The following is a 27,232-nucleotide window of genomic DNA, read 5'->3' on the forward strand; positions in this document are numbered from 1 at the left end:
ACCCGATGCCCCTTGCTCGAGTTCAGGAGAACCAACACCGCAGAGAGGACGCCCAGACGACTACGACGATGTGGGCACCCTGAGTCAACCCCCCTGCACCCCCACAGTGACACCTGCAGAGAGGATCCAGAGGCTCCCCCTGACCACGACTGCCTGGTAACAAAGGAACCTGACGCCTGGACCAAGCACCGCAGCCCCCAGGACTGAGAGGAACCACCTACCAGTGCAGGAGTGACCAGCAGGAGGCCCTCATCCTAGCCCAGTCGGTGGCTGGCCCGAAAAGCCCCCCTGTGCCCTGTCTGCTTCGCCTAAGTCACCCCCAGGTCCCTCCATTGCTTTCAATAGCAAACCTGACACCTACTTTGCCTACTGCACCCGGCCACCCCTGTGCTGCTGAGGGTGTGTTTTGTGGGCTTGTGTACCCCCCCTCGCCCCAGTGCTCTACAAAACTCCCCTGGTCTGCTCCCCGAGGATGAAGGTACTTACCTGTAAGCAGACTAGGACCGGAGCACCCCTGTTCTTCATAGGTGCCTATGTGTTTTGGGCCCTCCTTTGACCTATGCCCCTGACCAGCCCTGTGTTGCTGGTGGGTGCTGTGGCCTGGGGTTGCCTTGAACCCCCAACGGGGTGGGCTGCCTATGCCCAGGAGACTGACTGTGTAAGTGTTTTACTTACCTGAGAAACCTAACCAAACTTACTCCCCACTTACCTCCCCCAGGAACTGTTGATTTTTGCAGTGTCCACTTATAAATTAGCTTATTGCCATTTTAACCAAAACTGTGTGTACTAATGTTTTAAATCAAAATTCCATACTTACCTGTGTGAAGTACCTTGCATTTCATGTACTTACCTCAAATCTTGAATCTTGTGGTTCTAAAATAAATTAAGAAAATATATTTTTCTGTGTAACAACTATTGGCCTAGAGTTAAGTCTTTGAGTGTATGTTCCTCATTTATTGCCTGTGTGTGTACAACAAATGCTTAACACTACCCTCTGATAAGCCTACTGTTCGACCACACTACCACAAAATAGAGCATTAGTATTATCTAATTTTGCCACCTCTAAGGGGAGCTCTTGGCCTCTGTGCACACCATCTCTCATTTTGAAATAGTATATACAGAGCCAACTTCCTACAACAATCTTGTCTGCTGAGGTTTGGCAGGCAGGCCATCCAGCTCCTACAGTATGCTGATGGCACAGTAATCTTTGATCTTACACTGATTGATCTTCAGAGGTTTCTGGATTCTCTTAATGTTTTTAATTGTTTCAATAAGCTAGAAGTTAATGCTAGTAAGACGAAAATTCTGTTTGGGTGAAACATGCAAAGACTCGGCTTTAGGTCTTACTCGGCATTAGATATTTGCTCCTAAATTTACTTAGAACTATGACTCTGAAAAAGCAGCAGTCATTTTTGTCATTCGTGTAGTTTAAAATCTGAAGCTGCCTGTCACCATATTTGCAGTTGAAAAAAGCTCATCCAAGCATCAAAGCCTCTTTGCAGGTCTAACTTTGTCCTTCGCTAAAGCGGACCTTACACATGCTTTGAAATATGCTCATGTGGTGTATCCCAGAAAGTTGACAAATTGGATGGATACCAACAAGTGCCCTTTGTTTAGAGCTCTGTTATCTTTGTTTTGATTCACAATCATGTCCATTTACAGTTTGTTTGTCTGCAAAAGGCAATCTCTTACACCCAAAACAAATTTTTGGTTTTGCTGGAAATCATAATCCTAACCTAATCATAACCATAGGAGTCTGTAAGCCAGTTTTAAGGGAATAATGTGCAATTACCTTCTAGTCTAGGCTAATATATTAATAAAATACAAAGATAACGTGAATCATGTTATGAATTACACTTTTAGCTTGAAACAAATATGATGCATGCACTGGTATTTTTAATGATTGGTTCTTACACCTGTTTTAAATGGTGTACTAAAGGTTTTTCCTTCTGTGGTGTTGAATGGAGTTTATGATTTTAAGTTACAACACTGACAAAAGGGCCTCAATAATTGGCCTTTCTGTTGCATGTGTCAGCATATGGTGACTGAGTTTACTGCAAGAAAATGTGTAAAGCACCATTTGCTTAAAATCAAATTTGTTTATAGCTCATACATTTTATTTCAGAAGAATGTATTCAGCAGTCATTTTGTCCTTCTCTCTCCCCAGTAGTCTCTGAACAGACATTTCCAAGGACAGAATTCCTGTAGGGCCACCAAAGTGTTTATAAAAGTCAGGTTAAGGTAGTAATATATAATTTCCAAGTCTGCCATTCTCCTAGAAAAACACGAGGTTCTTTCTCGTTAATAAAATGTCAGTGGGACATGATGAAAATTCTCTGAAGTTGCATCTTAATCTTCTTTTCCTTTCTAGGTAAGTATAGCGACACCTTGTGCCAGGTTAATAATATGCTTATTCTGGCATCTAAAAGAGATTGTGGACACCTCATGTTTCTTTTAGGTTCTGCTCATCTTATGAGTCTGCCAGTATACTAACATACTGTTCAGTTTGGATTAGGTATGGATCATTTAGTGTGAGAATTTGGTGTGAAATTCTACTCTAAGAACATGGAATTTCTTCCTATACATTATCACTGCCACTCCACTGTCTATCATTGAGGCCCTCTTTCTCTGTGACGCAATTATCAACATGTTTTTCATGCATAAGAGTTAAATCCCAATCATACGTTCAGAAGGCCTATATGATTATTTAAATATCAACAGCAGTCTTCCCACCGAGAGTGAGACCCATCACTCCCTCAGAGTATAGCATCGTCAATTTAAGAGTTTTTCCTCTAGCTTTCCAAAGTCTGTACAGTGCATTCTCGCCTGCAGTTTGAGATATAACTCCTCTTTAGCCACCATCTCTACCTAGTAGATTGATTCCAAGTTATTCGCTGCAGGTGTCATCAGCTCTGTATTTGAGATCTCTCACTTCTCCTTTGCTGAAAAGGCCGGAGGTACAGAAACCACCATTGATGAGGTCTGAGATAAATGTTTTGACAATAGCAGTATCATGTATTCAAAAAGTTGTGAAAACCGTGCTTGAACCACAAGGTGAGTGATCATGAAGGTCATCATGAAGCAGGTGATGATGTTGTGGATGAGTATGAACAGTAAAAGGCCTTTTTTCTGGACAAAAGAAAGACTTCCTCTTCCCTTGGATTGTTAACTGGGATTTCTGGCACTTGTGAAGAAACCACCTAGGTCCTTTATAGTACTATATAATAAAGATGTAAATTCTTTCACATTGCTATTCATTGGAGTTCTCTGGGATGGTGATTGTCATTGTGAATACCTTTCTTCTTGGCCTCCTCATGCGATGAATCAGATTGGAATTATGAAGCCCCGCAGAATGCTTCTCCCTGCCCAGTGTGATAGCCTTGATTGAGCTCTGCTACAAAGACATCATCAAAAAGAAAGCCTTCAAATTATTAATCTTTTTTCCCCTCTTACAAGTAAGGAAGGAGGTTGAAGGTGTTTGGAAAGAAAGTAAACAGTTCTATTCACACCTAAAGACAAACAGGTTTAGGCTACATTTATTCTTAGAAATGGTTAGTGGGCAGCAAAGCAGGCCATCAATCCTTTGATGGACAATGCTGAGGCAGCCTTCTACTGCATGGATAGTAGAGCCATCCTAAGGAGATGGGATGACTGATGATCACTGACTTTAAAGTAGGCAGGTGAAGTAGTCGCACATTCTTTGTGATGTTTCTGATTTTTTGGGGCATAGGTAAATCAATATTTACAAAGCCTCAGGTCTAACACTGAGGCTGCAGAAGCAATGCAGATTTCATTACAAAACTGGAGGCTACCATTATGCATTAACTCTTTCAGTGCCACTCCTGCAGCACCTTAAAGACTTCAACATTACCATATAAACACTCTAAAATCAGAACGCCATAGAATATAAATAGCCCATGTATTTAAAGCAATGATTCCTTAGACAGGGCCGAAAACAATGGAACAAGTGCCATATTGAGGGCTCTGTGTTCCAAGATAGCCTTAGGGTAGGTTATGTAGGGTTGACATGTTTCACGCCTGTGAATCATTGCATCAAATTAATGAGGTATCCCTGAGATAGTTTTAATTCACTTCTTTTAACTTACTCCACAATTTATACCCTCATTTACACATCATTACAGCAAGAAACAAATAGATCTCCAAGAAGGAGCCCTCTCGCAGGTCCCATCAGGCACTGCAGCGCTGACCCGACAAAGAGCTAGCCTGATGAAGCAAGATGCCCACTTTGGGTGTGTGAGGGCACCAATTCTTGATCTAAAGGATTCCCTCTTACATTTTAGGTTCCAGCCAGCCTTTTCTATAGAAACAACACCCTTTCTGGTTTATTGCTTATGATTTGGGAGCGCGGGTGCTTGACCATTATCAGCCCCATTTCCCCCCTCTTGCATGTATATGGACCAGTCATAAACCTCACAGAGTTAAACTAGATTCTCAGTTCATTACATTTGGACAGTCGCCATTCTCCCTGATGAGAAATCCTTTAAGAGTCAGAAGTGTTTATTTTAGGAGTGAACAAAAAATGATGCCAATTCTCGACCAGATATAATCAGCGACAGTTGTCCGCTTTTTCCCTGTGTAAGATGCAACAGACAGAATTATCAATAGATGGTCCACCAAAAGAACAAAAGTAGCACAGAACACAGGACGCAATGCACCGACACTTTAATCAGAACTTTCACACTTGAATTGGAGGATTGTTTAATAAAGCAGTTCAGGGAAGCTGGCAGAGAGGATAACATTACTGGTGGACAAAAAATGTCAGATATTTGCAGCTGGTGCCTATTTGTCCCTAAAGGGTTCTTGTGTACTTGTTTAAATTAATCAGGAATCCTGTTGATCTCATGTTTTAGATCACCCCTTTTACTTTAGGGGAGGGAAATCTTTGTGAATCCAAATTCAGTGGAATGTTTTTACTATGTTTACAAGAACTGAAACTAAGAATATCAAGGCCTGCTTTGATAGTTTTTTTAGGCTAACAGTTAATATACAGTTTTTGTTTTTAATATGACATCTTTTTAAGTACCATGGTGCACTATAAAGATTGTTTAACAGGGTTGGAGAGCCATATAGATATAGATTGGGAAGCTCTTGAAAGAATCAAAAGGAAATTGTCTTCTATGGATGCCATTACTTTCTGGTGTATGCCCAGTACTTCTCTGGCTTACTTACTTCGCACCAGTGTCTGTGACTTACTGTTTGTCAAAGTATGACCTTGGTTCACAATTGGAAGTTATCTAGCTTGTTGTGCCTGCAGAAAGGTGCCTTTTCTGCCCCCAAAGGACAGCTAGAGATGAAACTTCTGGAATTCTGGTAATAAATATGTAGACTTGTGCTTTCGTGTTCATAATGTTTAAACCTACCTGGCCTACCCATTATACGAGAAAGGAACCTGGGTGATGAGTTACTTAACTTGAAGAACAGTGATTTCACTGAATTCACTTCAAGGTCAGTGTATGAAAGAAGTACTGCCTGTTGATCAGGCAGGGCACTCATTGATAAAAGATATTTGTTATTCAAAGTTATTTCTGGAGACATTCTGGCTATGATATCCTAGGTATGTAATATAAGATAGCATTCCAATAACAAATAGTCAGTGAGCTAATCATAAATAGTTTCGAATTTAGTATGTGTTCCAGTAGTGGAAATACCACAAGTCCTCAGTGCTGTTGTGATCTCAAAGTGTGAAACCACAGTTTCAGAAAAAATGTCTTCACAATAAACTTTACAATTAACAAGGCATTTGTATTACAGTGCATTGATGGGTGATTCATTTATGCCCCTAATCTTCTTGGTGACGTCTAGTAGACTAGGGACCTACTTTGTTTATTTAAGTGCTGTTTGTTTGTCCAATTTAGACCAGTGCTCTTTTGTATAATTGCCATATCTCTAGTGCAGTTTACTTAGTGCTTTGAAGTAGGGCAGGTACACATAAGATGTATGGATTGGGAGGTGGGTATGACCCCTTATCTGAAACTTGGGGCCCACAGCTTGTAATAATCTGTAACTGAAAAATGATGGTGTCTCCTCCAAAGTCTTAATCAAGGCCAGCTTTGTTTTGTTTACTTCTTAAGTAATTATGGAATTTCGCTTTAGTAGCTGAAGACTAAGTTTCTACATCACAAAATCTGTAATAAGGTTACAGGTATGTATTATGGGCGTATTGAGGGGAATCAGCAAAAAACATATGCAAGGTGTAATAGCAAAAACACATATGACTGCAACCCCATATTCCTGTGAGTATTCATTTGTGTAAATTGTTCATATTAAACTTGTTCCTTGGGGATTTTGGCAGATGGTAGTAATGTGTGATTAACCCTCAAGTATTGCATGAATTAGTTGTAACCATGGGGGAGTATTTTCTTTCAACAAATAATAAGGTTTTCCCCTATTACTCTGTTCCATTGTGGCAGTGTTTTTAAATAATTATGAAGCAAGTGCATCTTCAGTGCATATAAAAAAACGCTTTCCGTTTTTCAGTTGTCAGTGGCAAGTTGAAGCCAATGGTGCACTTTCACCAGCACTTACTCCAAGTCCGTCTCCCCTGCCTCTCACCATTGAAGAAGACCGAGAATTCACCTATCCTTCTGACATTTTGGTACCTCCAATGGGGCATTACTTTGATCTGCCAAGGATTCGGCTCCCTCCAGGAATCATGATAAAACTCAGGGAAATATCTGGACGTGCTAGGCCTCAATTTAGACCCAGTATAAAGTAAGTTTACTTCTGGTAAGGATACACATTTCATAATACTGCTAAATTAATTAGATATATATTTATTTTAGGCTTCCTTCACTTGTATGGTCTGTGCGCTCAGAGCATGCTCTCTCAACCTTAGTCTGCTACCCTTCAGTAATTTGTGGAAGGTGAAAGTGAAATGTGAATGATAGACTTCACTTGAATTAACTGTACATTGTGGTGATTTTAATCAGCTAAAGTGACCCGGAAGTGAAATGTTGATTGAAAATGTTTCTTTTGTGTTTGAAGGTATTATTTTGTAGAAGCATCTGAAACTGATGACAGCAGTAATTGGTTTGTTATGATCATGAGATGTATTTGGACATTATAACACATTCCTTTTTTGGCAGTGTATGCTAGTATTATGTTCACTAAATAATGTAGGTAACATCTTTTGGGCTTTTTCAGGTGGATATCTGTGTATTTCAAGTCTAGATGGAATTTTGTGATATTTTATGTGTTTAATATTGTTCTAGTTGTAAAGCTTATATAGTTGGGTAGGAGTTTCAGGATGGTATGGTTAGAACTGAGGTTATGCAGGTAGCTTCACTTGTGAGTTGCATGTTTTTTGACATTTTGTGGTTTTGTCACTAGTTCCCAATGTCCATCCCCTCTTTAATTTAAGGTAATTCCAGAAATTAATTTTCATAGATGTTCATCTATTACGATGGGCAAACAGGGTCATTGGCAGCTGTCCCAACTGCTACTCAACTCTGACTTTCTGGAAAGTTAAAGACATCTGGAACAGATCCTGAGCACCTCTGGCCCTTAACCATGCTCCACCTGGACCAAGGGATGAGATATAGTCAACCTCCTTTCCCTAGGGTGTGAGGGTGTAATAAGCATATCACCAAGGTGGTTAAAATCTGTCCTGCTTAGCTGTGGGTTTTTTAACTGGCAACTGAACACCTTTGAAGGTGGTATGTGACAGCTCACAGTCTATGGGGAAACAAAAGGCAGTTGGTGTGCTCAAGGAAACAGCAAGGTTTAATAAATTAGTGAAACATGCTGCCAAAAATTGCAAGTTGAATGAAATACACACCCTCATTGAGGACGTTACATCTATTTTAAGTGGAGAAAAGCAAACTGGAAGTCCCAAATCAGCCCCCTAAGGTACCAAAGATATTACAAAGTAAGGGTAACCTCCAAACCAGCAATGTTTCTCCTCTGAAAAAGCCTACAGTTCAGCCCGCAGTTCGTCTGGTATTAGACTCTTCCCTTATTGAACCTGACAACACTCTCATTGAACCAAATGTAATTTGCCTCAACAGACTTGACTTATTGTTGAATGCTCAGCTAGAAAAATGGTAGAGACAGCAGTATTATAAAAACCTCCCGATGAGAGAACTAATTTAGCTGATAGGGTTGAGACACTTAGCTCTGAGATTAGTGAAACGAAGAGGATACTTCAACTAGAACTAGCAAACTCAGTTGGTGCTGGATAAGGGAGTTACCCCTAGTGAGTGCATATGCAAATGTTTGAAAACCAGTGCTTAGCCTCATGTTACAAATAGTACAGATACATCAGCCTCACAAGAAGCAGGGAAGATATTCTGCTTTGTTTCAGACCGAGAGGGAACGAAGTAAAAGGAATGCATTACTCTTCGTCTGACTAATGAATTTATTAAGGCACCTCCGAAGTTACACAAAAATAATAACGTGAGCACTTGATGTGAATGCAGCAAAACACATGAAACTCCTAAAATAGTCACAGCAGTGGAATATTAATAATCAAAGTAAATGCAATACATTAACAATGAATATAATAAATATGCAGTGACTACGTATTCATGCATGCACACAGCAAAGCAAGATATAAGAATTAAAACTGCATCTCCTTGGGGCTTGAATCCAACATCATCCTTTGTCTGCCCGTGTCAAGTTCTGGAATCCGTGACAACTGAGACAAAAGAGAACAACCCCAAAAGGGATTTACTCAGTGCAATGCGTCCACCCTTGAAGATGAGTTCCTTCTTCCCAGTGTCAAGCTTCTCCACCTTATATACTTTAAACATACTTAAGAGTAATGTTCTAGAAACCCCCTCCCTTTGAGTAAGTTGTGAAATTCACGTGCTGGCCGTACCAGGTCAGTGTTGAAAAAACACCCTAGAGACTGGCCACATCTCATGGTGCATTTCCAAGGCCGAGCTGTACCCTGCTCTACCATAAGCATTTTCAGCCTGGCACGTCCTTATCAGTATTGCCTCCCCCATGTTATTTTTCCTTCCCTGGTAAGAAAAGCGAAAACAGGTTAACAGGCTGTGCATGGAAAAATATCTCTGCCACCAATGTGAGGGTGTTTGAAGCTAAGCTAAGCACAAAATGGAGTCAGTGGTCAAGATGGAGCCGGTTAAATACAGATAGTATTACAGAAGATCAGCTACAGACTGAGATACTGAGATGGAGAAGGGTGAAACAAGAGGAATAGGGCTGCCATTTGATATCTCCTTGTTTAAAAGAGTGGGTGAAACTTATTTGTATAGACAAATCCTGCCTAATATAAGTTCATCTCTTAGCAAGGCGAGAAAAAAACTGGGATAGGGCAGTGTACGTGGTTAGAGTACTAAAGTTATTATCCAGCTGCCAGGAGGATAGTGAATCTTTGAAAAATAAAGTTACCCACTAAATAAGAAAGAGACAACATTCCTACTCGCTTGTGCGCTCCGATATAGTGGCTTTTAAGGGACAGTCTATCCGTAACAAGCACTTCGATCATATTGAATCATTATTAAAACAAAAATATAAGGCAGACGGTCTAGTGCCCGTGGACTGATGAACAGTTTTGTACAATGGCACAATAATTTGATTTTAGCTTAGCCTCCACTCTAATCACTACCACGTAAGCCTTGGAATGTCACTGATTAAAGGATTGATATAGTCCAAGCATTACCCCTCCTTGCAATTGAATTGAAATTAAATTATTTGAGCAGACTGCTTGGCAGGTCCGTGCTGACCTTGGAGACAAACAGTTGCAATTTTAACATCTAAGATGGATGATTCTGACGCCGGGAATGGGAATGAAAATGGTAAATGTTGGTACGGGCTTGCATTGCAAATACTTCAAAACTTAAAACTGGTAAGTATTCTGTCTTTGAATGTGGTTTGTCTGCTAACCTCAGGGTACACAAACTTGGATTGGATTATGTCTTGGCATCTCTAGGGCACCTATTTTTACATTCTCATTGTCTGTCTTCAGAAAACATATCTGAGGTTTGGTGTGGGAGTTCTTCACTTTCATTTCATGGTGTACCCTTTCAGCATTTTTTCAGCTCTCATAGTGATCACCAAAGGCATGGCTTTGGTGACGCCTTATTCAATACTTGGAGTCTCAATCCTTACCTGGAGGATTGGGGAAGGCTTCCTATAGTCAGCTTTTTTCTTGAATAACATTAATTGTATTGATTGCGATGATTTTAAAAGAAAAGTAAATGTAATCTGGCCATTTTGTACCCTCTGTACAGTCTGTATATATGTGTATGTATGTTTGTGTTTGGATGTGTATGGTATGGAATTATTTAGTGTTTAAGATATGCTCTGGGGTCCCCATGCATGGGTGGGACTATTAAGCGCTTTTGACTTTGATGGGAACTCCACTGGAAGAGAACTAGTATTACAGGTAAGCAATGCGTCCTTCTCTTTCGGGGGAATCTTCATTAAAGTCATAAGCAACCCATTCGCCTCCCCGATGGAAGGAATAAATGAAGGTTATAGTTTTCTGCAGTAGTATCCCTTTTGTCAGCCATTGAAAATAACTGAACCAACTGCCACATTAAGTGCACGATAGGATACTGGAGGACATGGAATTCTTAAAGCTGCAGTGTCATTTTTCACCCTCACATGGATGCTGTCTATAAGGCGTCGTGGTCTGTATGGCTGCATTTTCCTGTTTTTTCCCACCTTCATTTGTGAAAGAGATTGTTCCTTATCAATTAATTCATGTGGTCACATATGCTTATAATAAGATTTAATGTTTTTATATATAATTAAATATGTGGAATAGGCCAATGTAGCCTTTATAATAGGCTGCTAAATTATTTTTTTCAAATAAACAGATAAGGATTTCTGACAAAAAGCCAATGTGAAGTTTACTTTCTTTGGAAAAGTGCTCAAGGATCCTACACACGTGCAGGACTATTTTGTGCCACAATGAGTGCATGATAGGATACTGGCGTACAGAGGGTCCTTAAGGCGCAAGTTCATGGTTGCAGTCTATAAGGCTACATGGTCTTTGTGGCTGCATTGCCCTGTTTTCCCCTTCATTTATGAAATAACTTGTTCCTTGTCAATTAGTTTCTCTTGGGACATTTAATTATTTTTTTTGTATTTATTTTTTTATTATTGATGGTCCTGAAGTCCAAATAGATGCAATCCATGGAACGAAAACTTTTAGGTGATCCTCCATAGGTAAAACGAGGGATAGTAACGACAACAACTTGTCTTGATTTACCAGTTCCTTCTTCCCCATCCCACCTCCCTCCTAATACCCAGACCATAATAACACTATTTACCCAAGTACCGCCTAAGTCAGACTGTCTAACAGATCCGGAATATCCAGGGAATGATATTGTAGCCATCGGTCGCATACTACCAACCCCAAACCTCAAAACAGCAGCTTGGCCCTCGGCTTAGCCACATCATTGGGGATCCCCAGTAGAATAAACTTTGGGTCTAGCGGAATCACGTCCATGAGAACTTTGTTCAGGTCCTCCACAATCACCCCCAAGTAGGCCTGAACCAACTGACCTCTCGGGAGTGTGTTGGAAAAGAAGCCGTCCTCCCCCCATTTCAGACAGCATGTTTTTTTAGCTTTCCTCATTGCGTGCTGTTTCTTCCGACAATAATATATTCTATGCAATATCTTGTATTGGATTAGGTGGAGTCCCGCTTTCCTCCCTTGGGTGTATCAATGCTGCCTCCCAATCGACATTTTTGAGTTCACCCAAATCTTCCGCCCACTTAGCCTGCAGTTGGAGTAACGTATCTGGCATATTATTCAGGGTTTTATAAGTTAAGAAGATCACCCTCCCGGCACCTCAGTGAGCAGCTGACCCTCTAGAGTAGTCCAGTATGCCATCTCCAGGGAGCCCTTCCACCCATCATGCATGTCTAAGTTGTGCCTATCTGAAGAATTAATTGGGGTTCTTTTGGTATTCACTCCATAATGAGGTGAACGGCATCAAGTCTCTCCCACCACACAAGTCACCAACGGTGGACAACCCAAGAAGGTCCCACTGCCAAAAACCCTGCAACTTACTTATCTCAGGTAGCTGTGCCCCCTTTCATAACGGGATCATCTTCATGGGTTTACTGTGCCAGCCCAAATTCTTCATTGCCTTCTGCCAGGCCAGCACTGCCACGTATGTGGCTGACAGAAGGCAGTGTATCCCCTTCCCTCCATACAGGTAATGAAGGCAGAAGCGCCCCTCCCACTGTCTCTTCTCCAGCCTACAGGTGGAAGGTTCACCAGGGGCAAAAAGCCATTCATTAATAATGATTAGCTGGGCCACTCAATAGCAGGCCTCCAAATCTAGGAGAGCCAGGACTCTACTATAGGGGTTACTGTAGAGCTTTTCCAAGGCAATCCTTGGATGTTTCCGGAAAGTATTCCGGAAAAATCAGGATTTTGGAATTCTCGTATCGTACAGCCTCTAATTTACACACTTCAGTGAGGATTATATCACAATCTTGGTAGTTGAGGAATTTGGCAATCACCATTCTTTAAGCATCCCCCCCAGCAAAGGCCTACTCCCCATCGTCCTTTCTATTATGAAGCAAGAGGAGAACTTGTCTTGGGGTAGGATGTCTCTGAGCCACCTTTCAAGGAACTTGGCTATGTCAGCCCCCTTCACCTCCTCTGGGAATCCCACAAATCATAGATTGATCAGGTGGACCTGATTTTCTGCATCCTGCATTCTCCACACTATATCCTTATTGGTGGTCTTGACCTCAGTTAGCTACTACTGTATCCTCCACCTCTCTGTCACATTACGCAGATCTTGTTGCAGCAAGGAGACTTCCGAGCATACACCCACTCTTTCTTCCAAAGCATCCGCAGAAGATTGAATTGCAGAGAGCAAGGCAGTCTTGTCCATCATGGGTTGGGGGCTACTTCCTGTGACTGCGTCAGTACTCTCATGTAGCATTGAAGCCTTCCCTGTCGAGGGGGCTTTGGGTCCTTGTCTTTAGCTATGTTCACAGCAGGCACCCAGCAAACTGGACAGCTCCATCCAGAGTCTCAACCTGGCAACATCGCCACCTGTCTCCATCACCACCCCAACACCCCCCGACTACACCACACTCCGTGTTCAAGTCGCCAAACGCAGGGCCACACCACCAGCCGCCTCAGCCGGGGTACATCATCGTGGCCAGATATCTCGGGAGGACAGGGTGAGGGACCAGGTTCTCAAAATCAATGCACCCCTAGGGTTCAGGGGAGTGCAGTGCTATGTATGAATATGTCTATATTTCTTCCAGGGTAGGAACTACGCCAACTGCCCCTTTAAGAGGTATTTGTCAGTCCCCCTTCAGCAAGGAGTGGGGAGGGAATTAACTCCCCTCCTGTGTTGTCAACATTAGAAGCACCTGTCTCCCCCTGGGATGTAATCACCAGCCACCTCAGGGAAAGCATGCTCCCTGGCCAGCGACTCTCTCCTCAGCCCTCTGACTCCACCAGTCCTACTGCCCTCCACCCCTCCCCAGTGCAAGACCATCAATAAGAATGTTCAGAAAAGAGGTGGGGCCCCATCAGCCACCGGATTACCCTTGCTTCAGTGCATCCCAACAGTCATTGCCGTCCATCTGGACCACTTGGGGGAGGTAGAGTCCGTATCAAGGGAAGCGAAATAGCCCCCTGCCGGGGTGTAGACCAACAGTCTCTCCCTTAATTGGGCTTAGCCCGCAATGCTCTTCGGCGGCCTCTCCTCACCTCCCGTGACATCCGGATCACCAGGCCTTACCTCCTGTCTGTAGGCACCGTTGCACCTCTCCCACGGGGCCCACAATCTCCCTTGCAGGGAACAACAGCCTTCCCTGAGTGGGGGCAGGTGGCACAAACCAGGGACCGCAGCTGTTCGTTTCACAGTCGCATGAGCTTACCTCACTGTGGCGAGCCACTCAGACGCAGCCACAACAATCTCCTCATGCAAGGAGGTCTTCCACAGGAACCTGGGTCAGCAACCACAGCACAACCACAACAGACACATTCCTCTGCCTGGGCCAATGGCCCCACTACTTGCACCGTTCGTCTCTACTAACAGGTCCATGTACACCCTAGTTGGGCCAGCCCCAGCCAACTGTCACTTGGATGCAACGAAGGCAGGGATTTCGCAGGATTTTGGCGGGGGCAGGTGCAGAGCTCACTTACAGAAGATCCAACCCATCCGCCATCTGGTCCATGCCCTCCCCCATGACAATTATATATCTATAACAAGATTTAATGTTTTCAAAATAAATACATGGAGTAGGCTAATTCAGCATTTTGAATAGGCTGCTAATTTATTTTCTTTATATAAAAAGATATAGCTTTATAACGAAAAGCAAATATGAAGTGTGCTTTCTTTGGAAAAATGTTCCAGATTCCTGCACTTGTGCAGGAGGACTCTGTTCTTAAGATTTAATGACGATTCATCAGAAGGAGATTTAGGTCTACAGTGAAGCTACCATTCCTTTTTCTGGATCCATTTTAGTGTCTGGAGATATAAAGTGTGGAATCCGCGGTGATTTACAGTGTCTAAAAATAGGGTTACCAAAGGTAAGTAGCTTATGCTTATGATTAGGAAATAAAACCAAAAACCCTGAAATTGGGCAGTTGTGGTGATTTACACAAACTGTAACTCCAGCTTCTCCCATGAAAACCATAACTTGTTCACCAAAGCACTGCACATGACCTCACAATATAAAAAAAAAAAAATGAACAGGACTTAATAACTTAATATAATTAAATAACACATATCCAAACAAATTACAGTGTTTCACAGTAATGTCATCGATAATGGCAATTATACGGTGATAAGTAATTTCAACACTAATGTAATTGATGTCATTTTTGATTTCACATGCTACATTACTGCCTGCGCATCTTCTGATCTGGTTTTTAGAATAATGTTCTTTCATGTATATCTAGTTATAAACATAGGTGTTTAAGCAGAACAAGACCACTGTCATTGCACAGACTTCTAATGCTGAAATACTGTAGGTCATGATTCAGAAGAATCATCTTGTGCTGTGCTTATAACCTGCGGTTTGACCTTTGCGCTGTGTAGTAATGTCTGAATCTGTGTTTATCCCACTTTGTGTGTGTGTCTATATATATATATATATATATATATATATATATATATATATATATATATATATATACATATATGACAATACACTTTATATAAAAGATATATAAATTAATCACTATTGTATATGTGTGTATGTACACATTATAATAGAATTAGGTGTGCACATCATTACTGTTGTGCAAATATATTTAAACAACTATGATAATTAACTAACGTTGCACAAGCTACATCTGGAAAAAATAAAAGGTGTTGGAAGCTGTATAGGTTGATGGCAAGTTAAATTTGTCATGGAGTATCTGCTACTAAAAGACACCCTTATGTTGTTCGAGACATAATGCCACTTCCCTATAGAGTTTGCTTTACTTCTTATAAAAGAGAATAGGATATAAAATAAAACAATGGGCAGATCGAAGAAACCTGAACAATATATTAGTGTGTTTTGTAATCATTTGAAGGGCAATGCAGAGTAAAATTTGTTTCATCCGCTGAAGCTGGTTAAAAAGTAGAAAGGCTAGGAGGCAAATGTGGGCAAGATGCGAGATTCACCAGTGTAATAAAACGATTAAGTGAAGATGTGAAATATGTTTGACTTGCCACATAAACTGCCTGGCAGCTTAAGCAAGTTGGTTTCCAGATCCACTTTAACAGTCTTAAGGCACTTTGGAGAGGAGGGTTTTGGGTTTTTTTGAGAGAAAGTGAATATAATGCGGAACAGTTTGAAACAGTGAAACATTCGAACATAGACATATGTGCTTCCCACTCCTTCCTATTTGTCGACTGTCCATTTACTTGTTTTACATAAGTATAAAAATAATTTTATTTTGTGATAGAGATGTGACATTTACAGTCCCATGGAATATTACAGGTGCATGTTTTAACCCTTTGATTTCCTTCTCCCAATCCCTACTTGTCAAAATGACACTACTGGTGTTAATGACATTGATGTGTGAAGAGCTTTGCCCGTAATGAGTATGTTCCCCAAACAAGATTCTTGCAGTAATGCTGTCTTCCTTAACCTTCATACCATGTCATATTCTGTAGATTTAGTTTTTCACTAATCTTCTCAGGTCTAGATTCTGTTGTAACTCATGTTTACAAGTTCTCGTTCTATGCATTGTCTTATCGTATTTCTAGGACCAGAGAATTTAATCACATGACACATTGATAAACATATATTTTAACTTTTAAAAGCTTTACTAATTGCTGATTATTCATTTTGCTTTACCAAGTTGTAATACATTGCCAGTGAACCTCCGGTTTAAACTGAAAAGTGTTCTTTCTTCATTCGCCATAGGGAGGTCATTCAGCCTGATGTGATGGAAGAAATGGTAGTATCAAGTGTCATTAAACATTTGAACCTGGTTGATGGACTGCAGTCCCTGATAAACTTTCAGTATCGAGAAGAGCATTTGGAGGAATATGATTTGCTCTGTAAAATAATGGGAGAGACCTTCAAAAAACTAAATGCTATGGAGAGGCAATTGCAGGTAGTATGCTTAGGCATAAGAAATATTGTCCAGCAGCCCATTTACTGACGCCTTTTTACTGACCTAGCAAGACTACTGTTGACTACTTGCCTAGCAGCAACAGCAGCCAACTCTGAAACTGGGGAACCAGGTTTGTTTCCTAATGTCATGTCAACATTCTGTGATTCTGGGCAAATCACTTAATCTTCACTTATCCTTAAACAATTAATCTGATCTTCTGTATTTTAATCTTGGTTCTTATGTAAAGATGCTGAAATAACTTTGGGCCAAGTTTATGCTATATGAAAAGTGCAAAAAATAGTGCGTCCATTGAACAGTCAAGTGTTTTTCTTTTAGGATGTTCTTAATTATAAGTACATGCCTAAGCCCATGTTTTGTATTTGTTAGAGTGTTGCAGAACTGGAACAGAAATGGCAAAATGAGGTGGATGATGCATTAAATGGAAAGCTAGAAAACGATGCACCATTTTTCTATGATTATCATTTCAATGAGGTGAGTACTCAACAATGTTTTCTTAGTCTTTGCAGGAGTGTAGCACTGAGAAATTTAACTTTTGATGATTAATTGATTTTTCAATAATTGTTAAAGATAATCAACCTGGATTAACAAAAGTTAATTTTTTTTTAAAAAGATGAACTACTCAGTACTGTGGGATACTAAAATTTGTAATAACCTATTTTTACTTCCGTAAGAAATATCTGATGTTATGTAAAAAGTTTTGCCAGAACTGTGTTCAGAGGGCCATGGGGCAAGCAGGAGCTACAGTAGCCATCTGTGTGGGTTGAGGCCTTTTACTCCTGATGTCCCAGGGCCCTACCTACTAAGGATTATGAGCAACTGGGCCAAGTACCCCTTTAGCATTTGACTCTCAGGAATAGTGTGGTCTGAGTAGTCCATGGCTCCCTTAGGGGAGGGGAGAAGGAATTCAGTGTAGTAGGCACAGACCCATAACTCAAAAAACATGCAGTAGCAACAACAAATTATTGTTGAGCCAAATATTTTTTTATTACAATGAGTATTTCATTGTACTGCTAACAGCACAAAAGGAAATGTGACATTCACAATGTTTTCAGAATAAAATAAGTATTTCATTGTACTGCTAATAGCACAAAAGGAAATCTGACATTCACAAACAACTACACAGTCTGTGAGGTTGGGACTCTAGTGTTTCATAGCCAGCTTCCTGTCTCCAGCTCGCTGCTCACTCTAGTGATAGTGGTTATTTCCCATTCACTATAGACAACATCTAGGTTAAGCCCCACAAGAAGAGTCTGAAGTGTCCTTTTCAACTATATTTTAAAGTCAAAAGTGCTCCTGCACTATAGCAAGCAAGTTCTTCTAATGCCAGCTGACCCAAAATCAGTCTCAGCGGCACCAGTAGGATCAGACTATCTGGAGTTCCTGAGAGTGCCTCCTCTGCGGCTGCTTCAGGTGAGTTCACTACACATAGCCCAGGTAGGCTGCCCTTGATGATCCTAGAGTTCCTCACATGCAGTCATGCAGCCTGAGTGATCGGAGGTTCCTTGCAGCTCCTCCTTGCAGAGCAAGTCTTTGGAACATCCCACGGTGGGAGGAAGGTAGTGCAAAGTTCTGCTGCTGATCCCTTGTCCTAGGGAACTTGAGTAGGGGTTTCCATGACGGCCTCAATCTGATGCTCATGTCACACTTCTTGTTCATTCCGATGGCCTCCTCTGGTATATGGGGTCACTGTATACATGGGCACCAACCTGATCAACACAGCGGATGCCTACAAAGTGGTCCCTACTGGTGTACGGGGTCACTGGCTCTTCACCGCTGAAGAGATACGCACCACTCAGAACAGTGGTCCATCCACAGTAGCCCCTCCTGGCACACAGGGTCACTGCTACTTCATTGCACATGGGCTACAGCCTAATCTACTCAGTGATGATTATAATTCATCTCACATTGAGACCCACATTGATTCCCCACTGTACACAGGCTCCAGCCCGATCGGTGCAGCAATATCCACTGCTCAGTTTACTGCAACCCTCATCTGTAATACAGGGGTTGCTGACTGTGTCCTGCACACAGGCAGCAAAGAAATTAGTGCAGCAGCTGATTTCTCACTCACGGAATCCACTCAACAAAACTTCCCACAGGACCTTGCTCTTTTCAACGCCATCCTCTTTCTTCCAGGGCAAGTAGGCAGACACTGGTGCTTCAGGCTCCATGACAGGTGGTCTTGGTTTCCATGGGTGATGTCCCCTCTCCCAGCAGGGAAACTAGCTGGCCTTGGCCCCCAGTCCTGGTCACAGCCAGAAGTATTGCAGAGCTTCTCCTCCTCACACAGCCCGACTGGCTGCTTGACAGTTGACAGTTTTTGAAGTCTTAAGCTCCCCTTCTTATAATCAATTTCCAGACACCAAATGTGAGTTAGGGTTTGGGTCTTAGAAGTTTAAGTTGGGGGTCTGCTTGCTTTTGAATTCCCTCTCCTCTGGCCTCTCTTCCTTTTAAAAGCAGTCTGTCACAGCAGCAACAACTCCAAACCGATAGCCCACCAACACAGGCCACAGGAGTGACTAGAGTTCACACCTGAATGTCAGCCATAGCTTAGGTCCTCAGTCCTACAATTTGATTCTCTTAGCCCCATCTCCTTCCTGAGAAGTGTGCTGGCCTCCCTTACTTGTGACCGCTATTTGAATCAAAGAGCACCCTTTGAAGTGTACAGGAGAAGCCTGGCTCTCAACTCCCCAGTGTGCCCCACCCAGCTTACAGGAATGCAGCAAAACACAAATCTTTCTGGCAGAACTCCTCTACCTCCTCTCCTTGTTTTACAGTGCAATCCTGGGTCTCCCAAAATCAAAGCCATAGTCTGCTATATATTGTACCCTTGACAGGCACAAAAACAACCAGGACATGTATTTCACCTACGTGCAATGCAGAGTACTGTATGCTTCATGTACTGTATTACTCACAGGCATACGTACACCCAGCAGATGCATTCAATATGCACGCACCACACAATACTGCATTATCCCTGTATTGTACCTTTCGTAGGCACATATACTTCCAGTGCAGATACACCACTCATGTGCTGCGCAGCACTCCACAACAATCCGATGTGGGCCAAGGGGTGAGTTAAGTACACAGCAGCGGAACTTTGAATGAGTGAGCCTGTAAGCCTCACTCAAGTGACACAGGTTAAAAAGGACCTGTTCACTCCTACTTTTCACTACATGGTATGCCGCCACTACAGTGCATGTGCTGCTTTACTGTTGGTAAAGGCAGTAGCCTTTCACCACTATGAGGGTATCACTTTTGTGCACCCCTTCCAGTTCAAAAACAATTCTGTAATGCATTAGATAGGCAAATGTCGTAGCACACACATATGATCCTTGTTTGCCCATGACAACAAAAATCAGCTTTAGGAATCCAGGCATCAATACAGTTGGGGCACTCATGATTGGGGATCACGTCCATTACCATGCAGAGGACTTTTTCGTCTCAACAAAGCTTTATCAAGAAACGAACATACACATGCAGTTATTATTTCTCTCTTTCTCTTGTCCTGTGTGCAAATGCTCACATTCATACACTTTTTTCTCAATCAAAGGTAAGTCAGTCACTGGTATTCCTCCTGGAGATATTCATCCTAGTTGGGACTGCACTGGAGCATGTTTGCATAGCTTTAGTGTGACTGCATTTACTCCAGATATGACGACTGGCAGGTTGGGGCTTCACACCTTCTATTTGTCTTTTTATCTAGTATATAGACAATTACGCTTCTGTTCGACCTGAGCCTTTTGATGAACACAGAGATGCCTTTATTGACCTGGGTGGGAGTACTCAGTAAGGGACAGTATATTGTCAGTGATATGATATTTGAGAGAGCCAGTGTTCTTTGTTGGACAACTAGTGATAGAATACACACAATTGAAAGTCCTGCCTTTCAGATTTAAATTTACACTCAGGTCCTTAGCAAGTATCGTCTAAAGATGTCTGTGCTTCTCTGCAGAATAGTCTTCATTTTATATTCTAATTTGGGTGTGTCAGTGAAGCAGAGGTTCTCAGATTGTCAATGTGAAATGTAGGGTTACTTAGTGAATCATGCAAAACCCTAAGTAACCAATTAAGAACCATTATTTTACACAACAAACCAGGCTTATATCCTGAAAAGATATGCAGACATGATGAAGACATAATGCAGTGATCACTGCATCCAATCTGATTATGCTTGTGGTGTTCTGCATTGTTTGCTATCTCCATTACCTGCACAATAAGAACATTAAATATTTCTAGTTAAGAAGTCACAGACAAAGGAAATGTGAACATATATGGAATGACTGTACCTGGTCAGATCTGGAGGGGCCAGAATACATCCAGCCGCAGGGTGTTTGGTGGATGGGCTGGGGTGGGGGGGTGGAATGGGGTGGTTTAAAGGGAGAAGGGGAAGGGGTGTATGAAAGTACCCTCTTTTGGCATGGTTACCACCACTTTCTGCTTGCTGTCAGTGTGTTTTGACTGTGTTCACTGGGATCCTGCTAACCAGCTCTCTCCCTCTAAATGAGTTTGCGTTGGACTTTTCAAACCCCACAATTGGCAAACTGGTGCCCCACATATGTTCCTATCATATGGTACTGAGGTACCTGGGGCATCGGGGCACCAGGGGTTCCCCATGGGCCGCAGCATGTATTGTGCCACCCATGGGAGCCCATGCAGAATGTGTCTGCATGAACAACTGATGATGGACAGAATGTAGAACAAATTAAACATTCACACAAGTCACAGATCTGGGTTTAATCCTTCAATTTTTTTGCTTGCCATGCCATTCGAGTGAGTTTGGACCCAGCCATATGCAAATCAGTCTTGACCCTGTTCCCCCGTGGGATCAGTGCATCCCGAATTGCCAGGCCAGGTTCTCCCTGAAACAGATTCAAGCATGCTAGTACCGGTTTCAGGGTATCACCCTTCATCAGCCAGGCTAGCTTGAATCTGGTGGTATAGCAAGCACTGGACTCACGTTTGGGCATACCCTTCCCACTTGGGGTGACAAATGCAAAAACAACAGATGATGGAGGGAATGCAGAACAAATCAAACATTCACTCTCCAGTCACAGATCTGGGTTTAATCCATCAGTATTTTTGCTTGCCAAGCCAGTCAAGTTTGGACCCAAACATATGCAAATCAGTCTCGACCCTGTTGCCCATGGGAACAGTCGAACCAAAACTGCCAGCTCAAGTCCTCCCTAGACCAGAAACAATCTTCCAGGGACTATTTGTAGGGTCTAACCCTTCATCAACCAGGCTAGCTTGAATCTGGTGGCATAGCAAGCACTGGACCCATGTATGTCTGGGCATACCCTTCCCACTTGGGGGGTCACAAATGCAAAAACAACAGATGATGGAGGGCATGCAGAACAAATCAAACAATCTCCCCAGTCACTGATCTGGGTTTAATCCATCTGTTTTTTTGCTTGCATGGGCTAAAGTGGAATTGGAGGCCCATGCAGCAATGCTGAGCATCCCTGGGCATAATGTTGCCCTCACCAGAGCACAGGCCAAGAAACAAAGGAACAAGGAAGCCTTGAACAATAGCCCAGGAGGCTCCTAAACAAAAGAGCAGAGAGGGGAAAACAGTACACCCTGATCCAGACTCCAGTGAGGATTCAACTCCTGAGTGAGAAGAATCTACTCCTTGGGTGGAACCTACACCAAAGGAGCTCAAACCAGACACAGCTGAGCTCTGGGTTGCAGGGGAGCCTACCAGGGAGGAACTCAGCATGGAACAGAAAACCTGCCCCACAGTGGAGAGCTTAAGGCAGCAAGATGAAGCACGAGAGGCAGGGGATGTCTTTGCCCACCCTTAATGTGTACTAGGATAACAGCTTCCTATACTCTGAAGCAAGTGACCCTAAACCTAGTGCCACCAGGAGACTGGTTATCCCTCTGATGTTTAGGGAGATGCTATTAACTCTTGGACATGGTATTCCCCTTGCAGGCCACTTGGGGCTAAGCAAGACTTGGGACAGGCTTGTCCCTCATTTTCACTGGCCCCATATGTCAGAAGACACCAAGGAGTTTTGTTGCTCCTATGTCACTTGTCAAGCCAGTGGCAAGACAGTTGGCATCCCAAGGCCCCCTTTAATTCCACTACCAGTGGTTGGGGTGCCCTTTAAGAGGGTTGGGGTGGCTATTGTTGGCCCTCTGGACCCTCCAACAGCCTCTGACAATAGGTTTATACTGGTGGTAGTGTACAATGCCACCAGATATCCAGAGGCTATTCCTCTTAGGACTACTACAGCTCCTGCAGTGGCCAAAGCCCTCCTGTGATTTTTGTCAAGGGTGGGTTTTCCAAAAGAGGTGGTATCGGACAGGGCTGCAAACTTCTTGTCTGCTTACCTTAAACCCATGTGGAAGGAGTGTGGTGTCACTTATAAATTCACCACCCCTTGCCATCCTCAAACAAATGGACTAGTTGAGAGGTTTAATAACACTCTCAAACGCATGATAATGGGACTCTCTGAGAAACTCAGAAGGAGGTGGGATATCCTGTTACCTTGCCTCCTCTTTGTAGAGAGGTTCCTCAGAAGTGAGTGGGCTATAGCCCATTTGAACTTCTGTTTTGACACCCTGATAGGGGTCCCCTCACACTTGTAAAAGAAAGCTGGGAGCAACCTCTCAAGCCTCCAAAAACAGGACATTTTGAATTATGTACTAAACCTCGGATCTAGAATGGCTGAGTACATGAAGAGAGCTTCCAAAAACCTTCAGGCCAGCCAAACGTTGGAAAAACAATGGCATGACCAGAAGGCTGTGCTGATTGTTTACCAGCCAGGACAGAAAGTGTGGGCCCTGGAACCTGTGTCTCCCAGGGCACTCAAAGACAAATGTACTGGACCACACACTATTGTGGAGAGAAAGGGTGAGGTCACCTACTTGGTTGATCTAGGCACTCATAGAAGCCCCAACAGGGTGCTTCACGTGAACCACCTGAAAACCTACAATGACAGGTCTGACATGACCTTGCTCATCAAATGACGAGGGACAGGAAGAATAGAGTAACCCCCTCTCCCTGACCTCTTCTCCTTCAATACAGTAGATGGCTCAGTAGATGAGGTTGTGCTTGCAGACTGCCTGTCTTAGTCACAAAAAGATGACTGCAGAAATCTTCTGGGACAGTTCTCTTAACGGTTCTCCATAACCCCTGGTCAGACTACATGGTGTAAACATGCAATTGACATAGGTAACAGCCTGCCTGTTAAAAGTAAAATTTACAGGCAGCCTGATCATGTCAGGGAGTGCATCAAATCTGAGGTTCAAAAGATGTTAGACCTGGGAGTTATTGAGCCCTCTGACAGTGCCTGGGCTAGTTCTGTAGTCCTTGTCCCAAAACCACACTTCCAAAATGGTAAAACGGAGATGAGGTTTTGTGTGGGCTACTGGGGGGGTCGCAATAATGCGACTAAAACAAGTGCTCATCCTATCTCAAGGGCAGATTAGCTCATAGTTAAACTGGCTTCTGCGAAGTATCTGAGCACTTTTGACCTGCCTGCTGGCTACTGGCAGATCAAGTTGTCAGAAGATGCCAAACCAAATACTATGTTCTACACACCTAGTGGGCACTGTCACTTTACAGTGATGCCCTTCGGACTAAAGAATGCATCTGCCACATTCCAGAGGTTGGTGAACAAAGTTCTCCAAGCCCTGGAAAGCTTCAGTGCAGCTTATCTAGATTATATAGTTGTCTTTAGCTCCATTTGGGAGGATCACCTTTACCTCCTGTAGTACCCCGTCAGGCCTAGGTAGGCTCTGACTTGGGTTTGTGTGGTAGGAGCAGTCCAATCCAGAATGATCTGGATCTTGCCTGTTACTGTTTGAATGTGGCTTCCGTCTTCCAGGTTTCCCAGATAAACCACTTTTCCCTGCCCTATCGAACACTTTGAGGCCTTGATAGTGAGGCCTGCTCTATGCAGTTTGTGGTTTGTGCTCTCCATAGGGCTATTTCTCTCTATTGTGATTTTCACTAATTGCACTGTTTTCTAACTGTTTTAATGCCTACTTTAGCATATTAGTGTATATAATTTGCTTACCTCCTAAAGGAGTACAGCCTCTATGATCATTTTGGTATTTGAGTCACTAATACATTCCCAAGTTGTCATCAAAAAGCTTTTGATTACAATAAACATACCATGTGCTGAAGCCCTGATTACTTCAAGCAATTTATTGTGTAGACAGATGCTTCTGAGGTAGGGATTGGGACAGTACTATCTCAACTGAATGAAAAGGGCAAGGACTAACCTGTATCTTTCATTAGCAGACGGTTGACCCCCAGAGAAAAGCGTTGGTCAGCCATAGAGAGGGAGGCCATTGCTGTCACCTAGGCTTTGAAGAAGCTGAGGCCATACTTGTTTGGCGCTCACTTCCTTGTTCAGCTTGGGAATGTATTAGAGGCGCTGTGACCATAACACCCTTTTACTGGTTTACGTATGCCTAGAAATCTGTTTGAAGGAATTCCATCCTTGAGGAGGGTAAAGTCCAGCACGCCCTTAGACTAAGAAGAGTGTGGCAGGTAAGTTATTCCTTCAAAAGGTGGAGGATATCCAATCCACAGTATAAGTGCTGTAGACTATAATCCACTTGTTATATGGGAGGTGGGACTTCCGCTACATTTGTGACATCCTCAGAAGACAATCATTTTTTCTGATTCAAGGCTTCCTGCTGTCGATAAAAAGCCCTTTGCATGCTCAATAAGCACTCATCCACAGCAGACCTAATTAAAATAAGAGATCCTTGCATACACTTTGTTGTTTCATTTGGCTTTCCACTTGTCATGAGAAGCACATGACCTTTTGAGAGTGAAACTTCCCATTAAATCTAAAAGATCTACTTCTTTTCCTGTAAAGCAAGCCATTGACCCTGATCAGCAAAGACATCCTGCAAAAATATACTTATTAACAGAAAAGAAGGTGGTTGTGCATACTTTTTCCGTGCCAGGTAGACGATTTAGAATATCATCAAGCTCTTACTTCTGCACTATATACTCTTTACATAGGAATATATGTGGAATGTGTTTAGTGCTGACATAGCTGAAAGGCAGTGGAGTGCGAGTTACTGAGGCCAATGTGTGCACAGCTGAATAGGCTCAAAACTCTCACTTGAGTTGCTTTCAGCATGCAACTCTTGGTAGTTAGAAACACAATATGTTGAAAGAGTACACCACTTATAGTCTGCTGGGTGCTGGAACAACATTTACCAGTTGACAGTGTGGAAGAGTATCCTTGGTCCGCAGAGATGGCATGCTTGGCATGCAAGTAGGATTCTCCTTTAGCTTTGCTTAAGTCTGTGGGCCTATGTTGGGGGCGGGCTGCGCTGTGCACAGACTGGATGTCCAACTGAAAGTTGGGAAAAAGGAAACTGAAGCATGGTGGTACAGAGATATCACAGGGATCAAATGCAGAATATCAAACATTTAGTCTTCTTGCATTTGCCATACAAGGACGGCACCATTTTCATTTGATGGTGGGTGTGATAAGGGTTATATTTATTCCTGACCAAGATAGTTGTTTTCCTGGTTTGTGCTGCCAGAGATTCCCTGTCCAAGGTGGTCTTTCGCTATTTTCCTATGAAGTCATTTATGTTTTTTCTCGCATATAATATCCGGATCTCAGAAGGGTGTTTAACAAAACTATCTGATAGACTTCTACCTGCAGATGCCTTACCTTAGATTTCCCTGGCATCAGCTTTGAATCCAGAATTTTTCTACTGAGCAGTACCCTGCGCACACTATCGGGTGGCATCGTTCAGGTATGCGTGCGTCATCCGGCTCCGCGTGGTGTCGTTGGAGCCGTCTGTGGCATCATGGTCTTCTATATAGGCACCACCCTGGCGCGCATACATCAGTTATTTTCCTGCTGCGCCTGTTAAGCGCAGATCAGGAAATAGCTACCCTTTTTGTTCGATGATCGTCAAGGCTTTTTTCTTGATTGCTTGAGGTCTTCTGACAGGATTCAAGCCGTGTGGTGCATGTCATTGCTCCATGTCGGTCACAGATCCGTGTGTCTCTGGTGTCTCGAAAAAGACTACGATTCAACATCATGTTTCGACTGTCGGGCCATGGCTCCGAAGGCCTTGAGGGAGAGATCCCTTACACTTCTGGTGGCCCTACATCCGTCTTCAGTCGGTCGGCGCAACTCCGAGGAGGTCACAGTCCCGCAGTAGGAGGAGGTCGTGGCGCCGCTCCCAGAGCCCCAAGTCCTCTTCCTCACATTCAAGGTAATCTGGGCACTCGGTTAGGAGGCACAAAAAGAAGAAGTCCAAGCGGACTTCGACTTTGTCATGATCGTCGGCCGAGGCATCTAGGGACCATCGACGTTCCTAGCGTGGAGCCATCGCCAGGTCCGTCTCCCCGTCTTCCCCCCCTTTCCAGGGTCCGAAGCGACCCCCGCTCAAATGGAAGAATTTTACAAGGCTATGCACCTTGTTTTTGAGCGGGCTGCATCTCCGGGTTGGTCAGCAGGGGCCCCATTGGATTAGTTGTCAGCTTTGGCCTCGGTGCCGTTGGGGGCCTCAGGATCCAATAGCGGATCTGGACCAGCACTGGTCCCACACAGTCCTCCTCCTCCAGCGCCAGGTTCAACGTCAACGCTTCCTCCACCACTGTAGCCCACTGGTGGTAGCCCCATCCTCATTCCAGATGAGCCGGAGCGACGTCGTACAACACAGACTCCGATGGCGCCGATT

At 43.1% G+C, this 27,232-nt stretch overlaps 1 protein-coding gene across 5 annotated transcripts in view; it reads left to right on the forward strand.

Annotated features, from left to right (window-relative positions):
* Positions 1–27,232, forward strand: part of HECTD4 (HECT domain E3 ubiquitin protein ligase 4) — a 1,724,100-nt gene that overhangs the window by 549,635 nt on the left and 1,147,233 nt on the right. For all 5 annotated transcript variants that reach the window (XR_011199486.1, XM_069214810.1, XM_069214812.1 and 2 more), the window contains exons 25-27: positions 6,499–6,732; positions 16,339–16,531; positions 16,919–17,023. Coding sequence is in view for 4 of the 5 variants with exons in the window: in XM_069214810.1 (XP_069070911.1) it covers positions 6,499–6,732; positions 16,339–16,531; positions 16,919–17,023 (532 nt within the window). In the remaining variant the exon portion in view is untranslated. The remainder of the gene's footprint in view (positions 1–6,498; positions 6,733–16,338; positions 16,532–16,918; positions 17,024–27,232) is intronic.

This window comes from Pleurodeles waltl, chromosome 11 (genome assembly GCF_031143425.1).
Source record: "Pleurodeles waltl isolate 20211129_DDA chromosome 11, aPleWal1.hap1.20221129, whole genome shotgun sequence".
Taxonomy (NCBI): Eukaryota; Metazoa; Chordata; class Amphibia; order Caudata; family Salamandridae; genus Pleurodeles; species Pleurodeles waltl.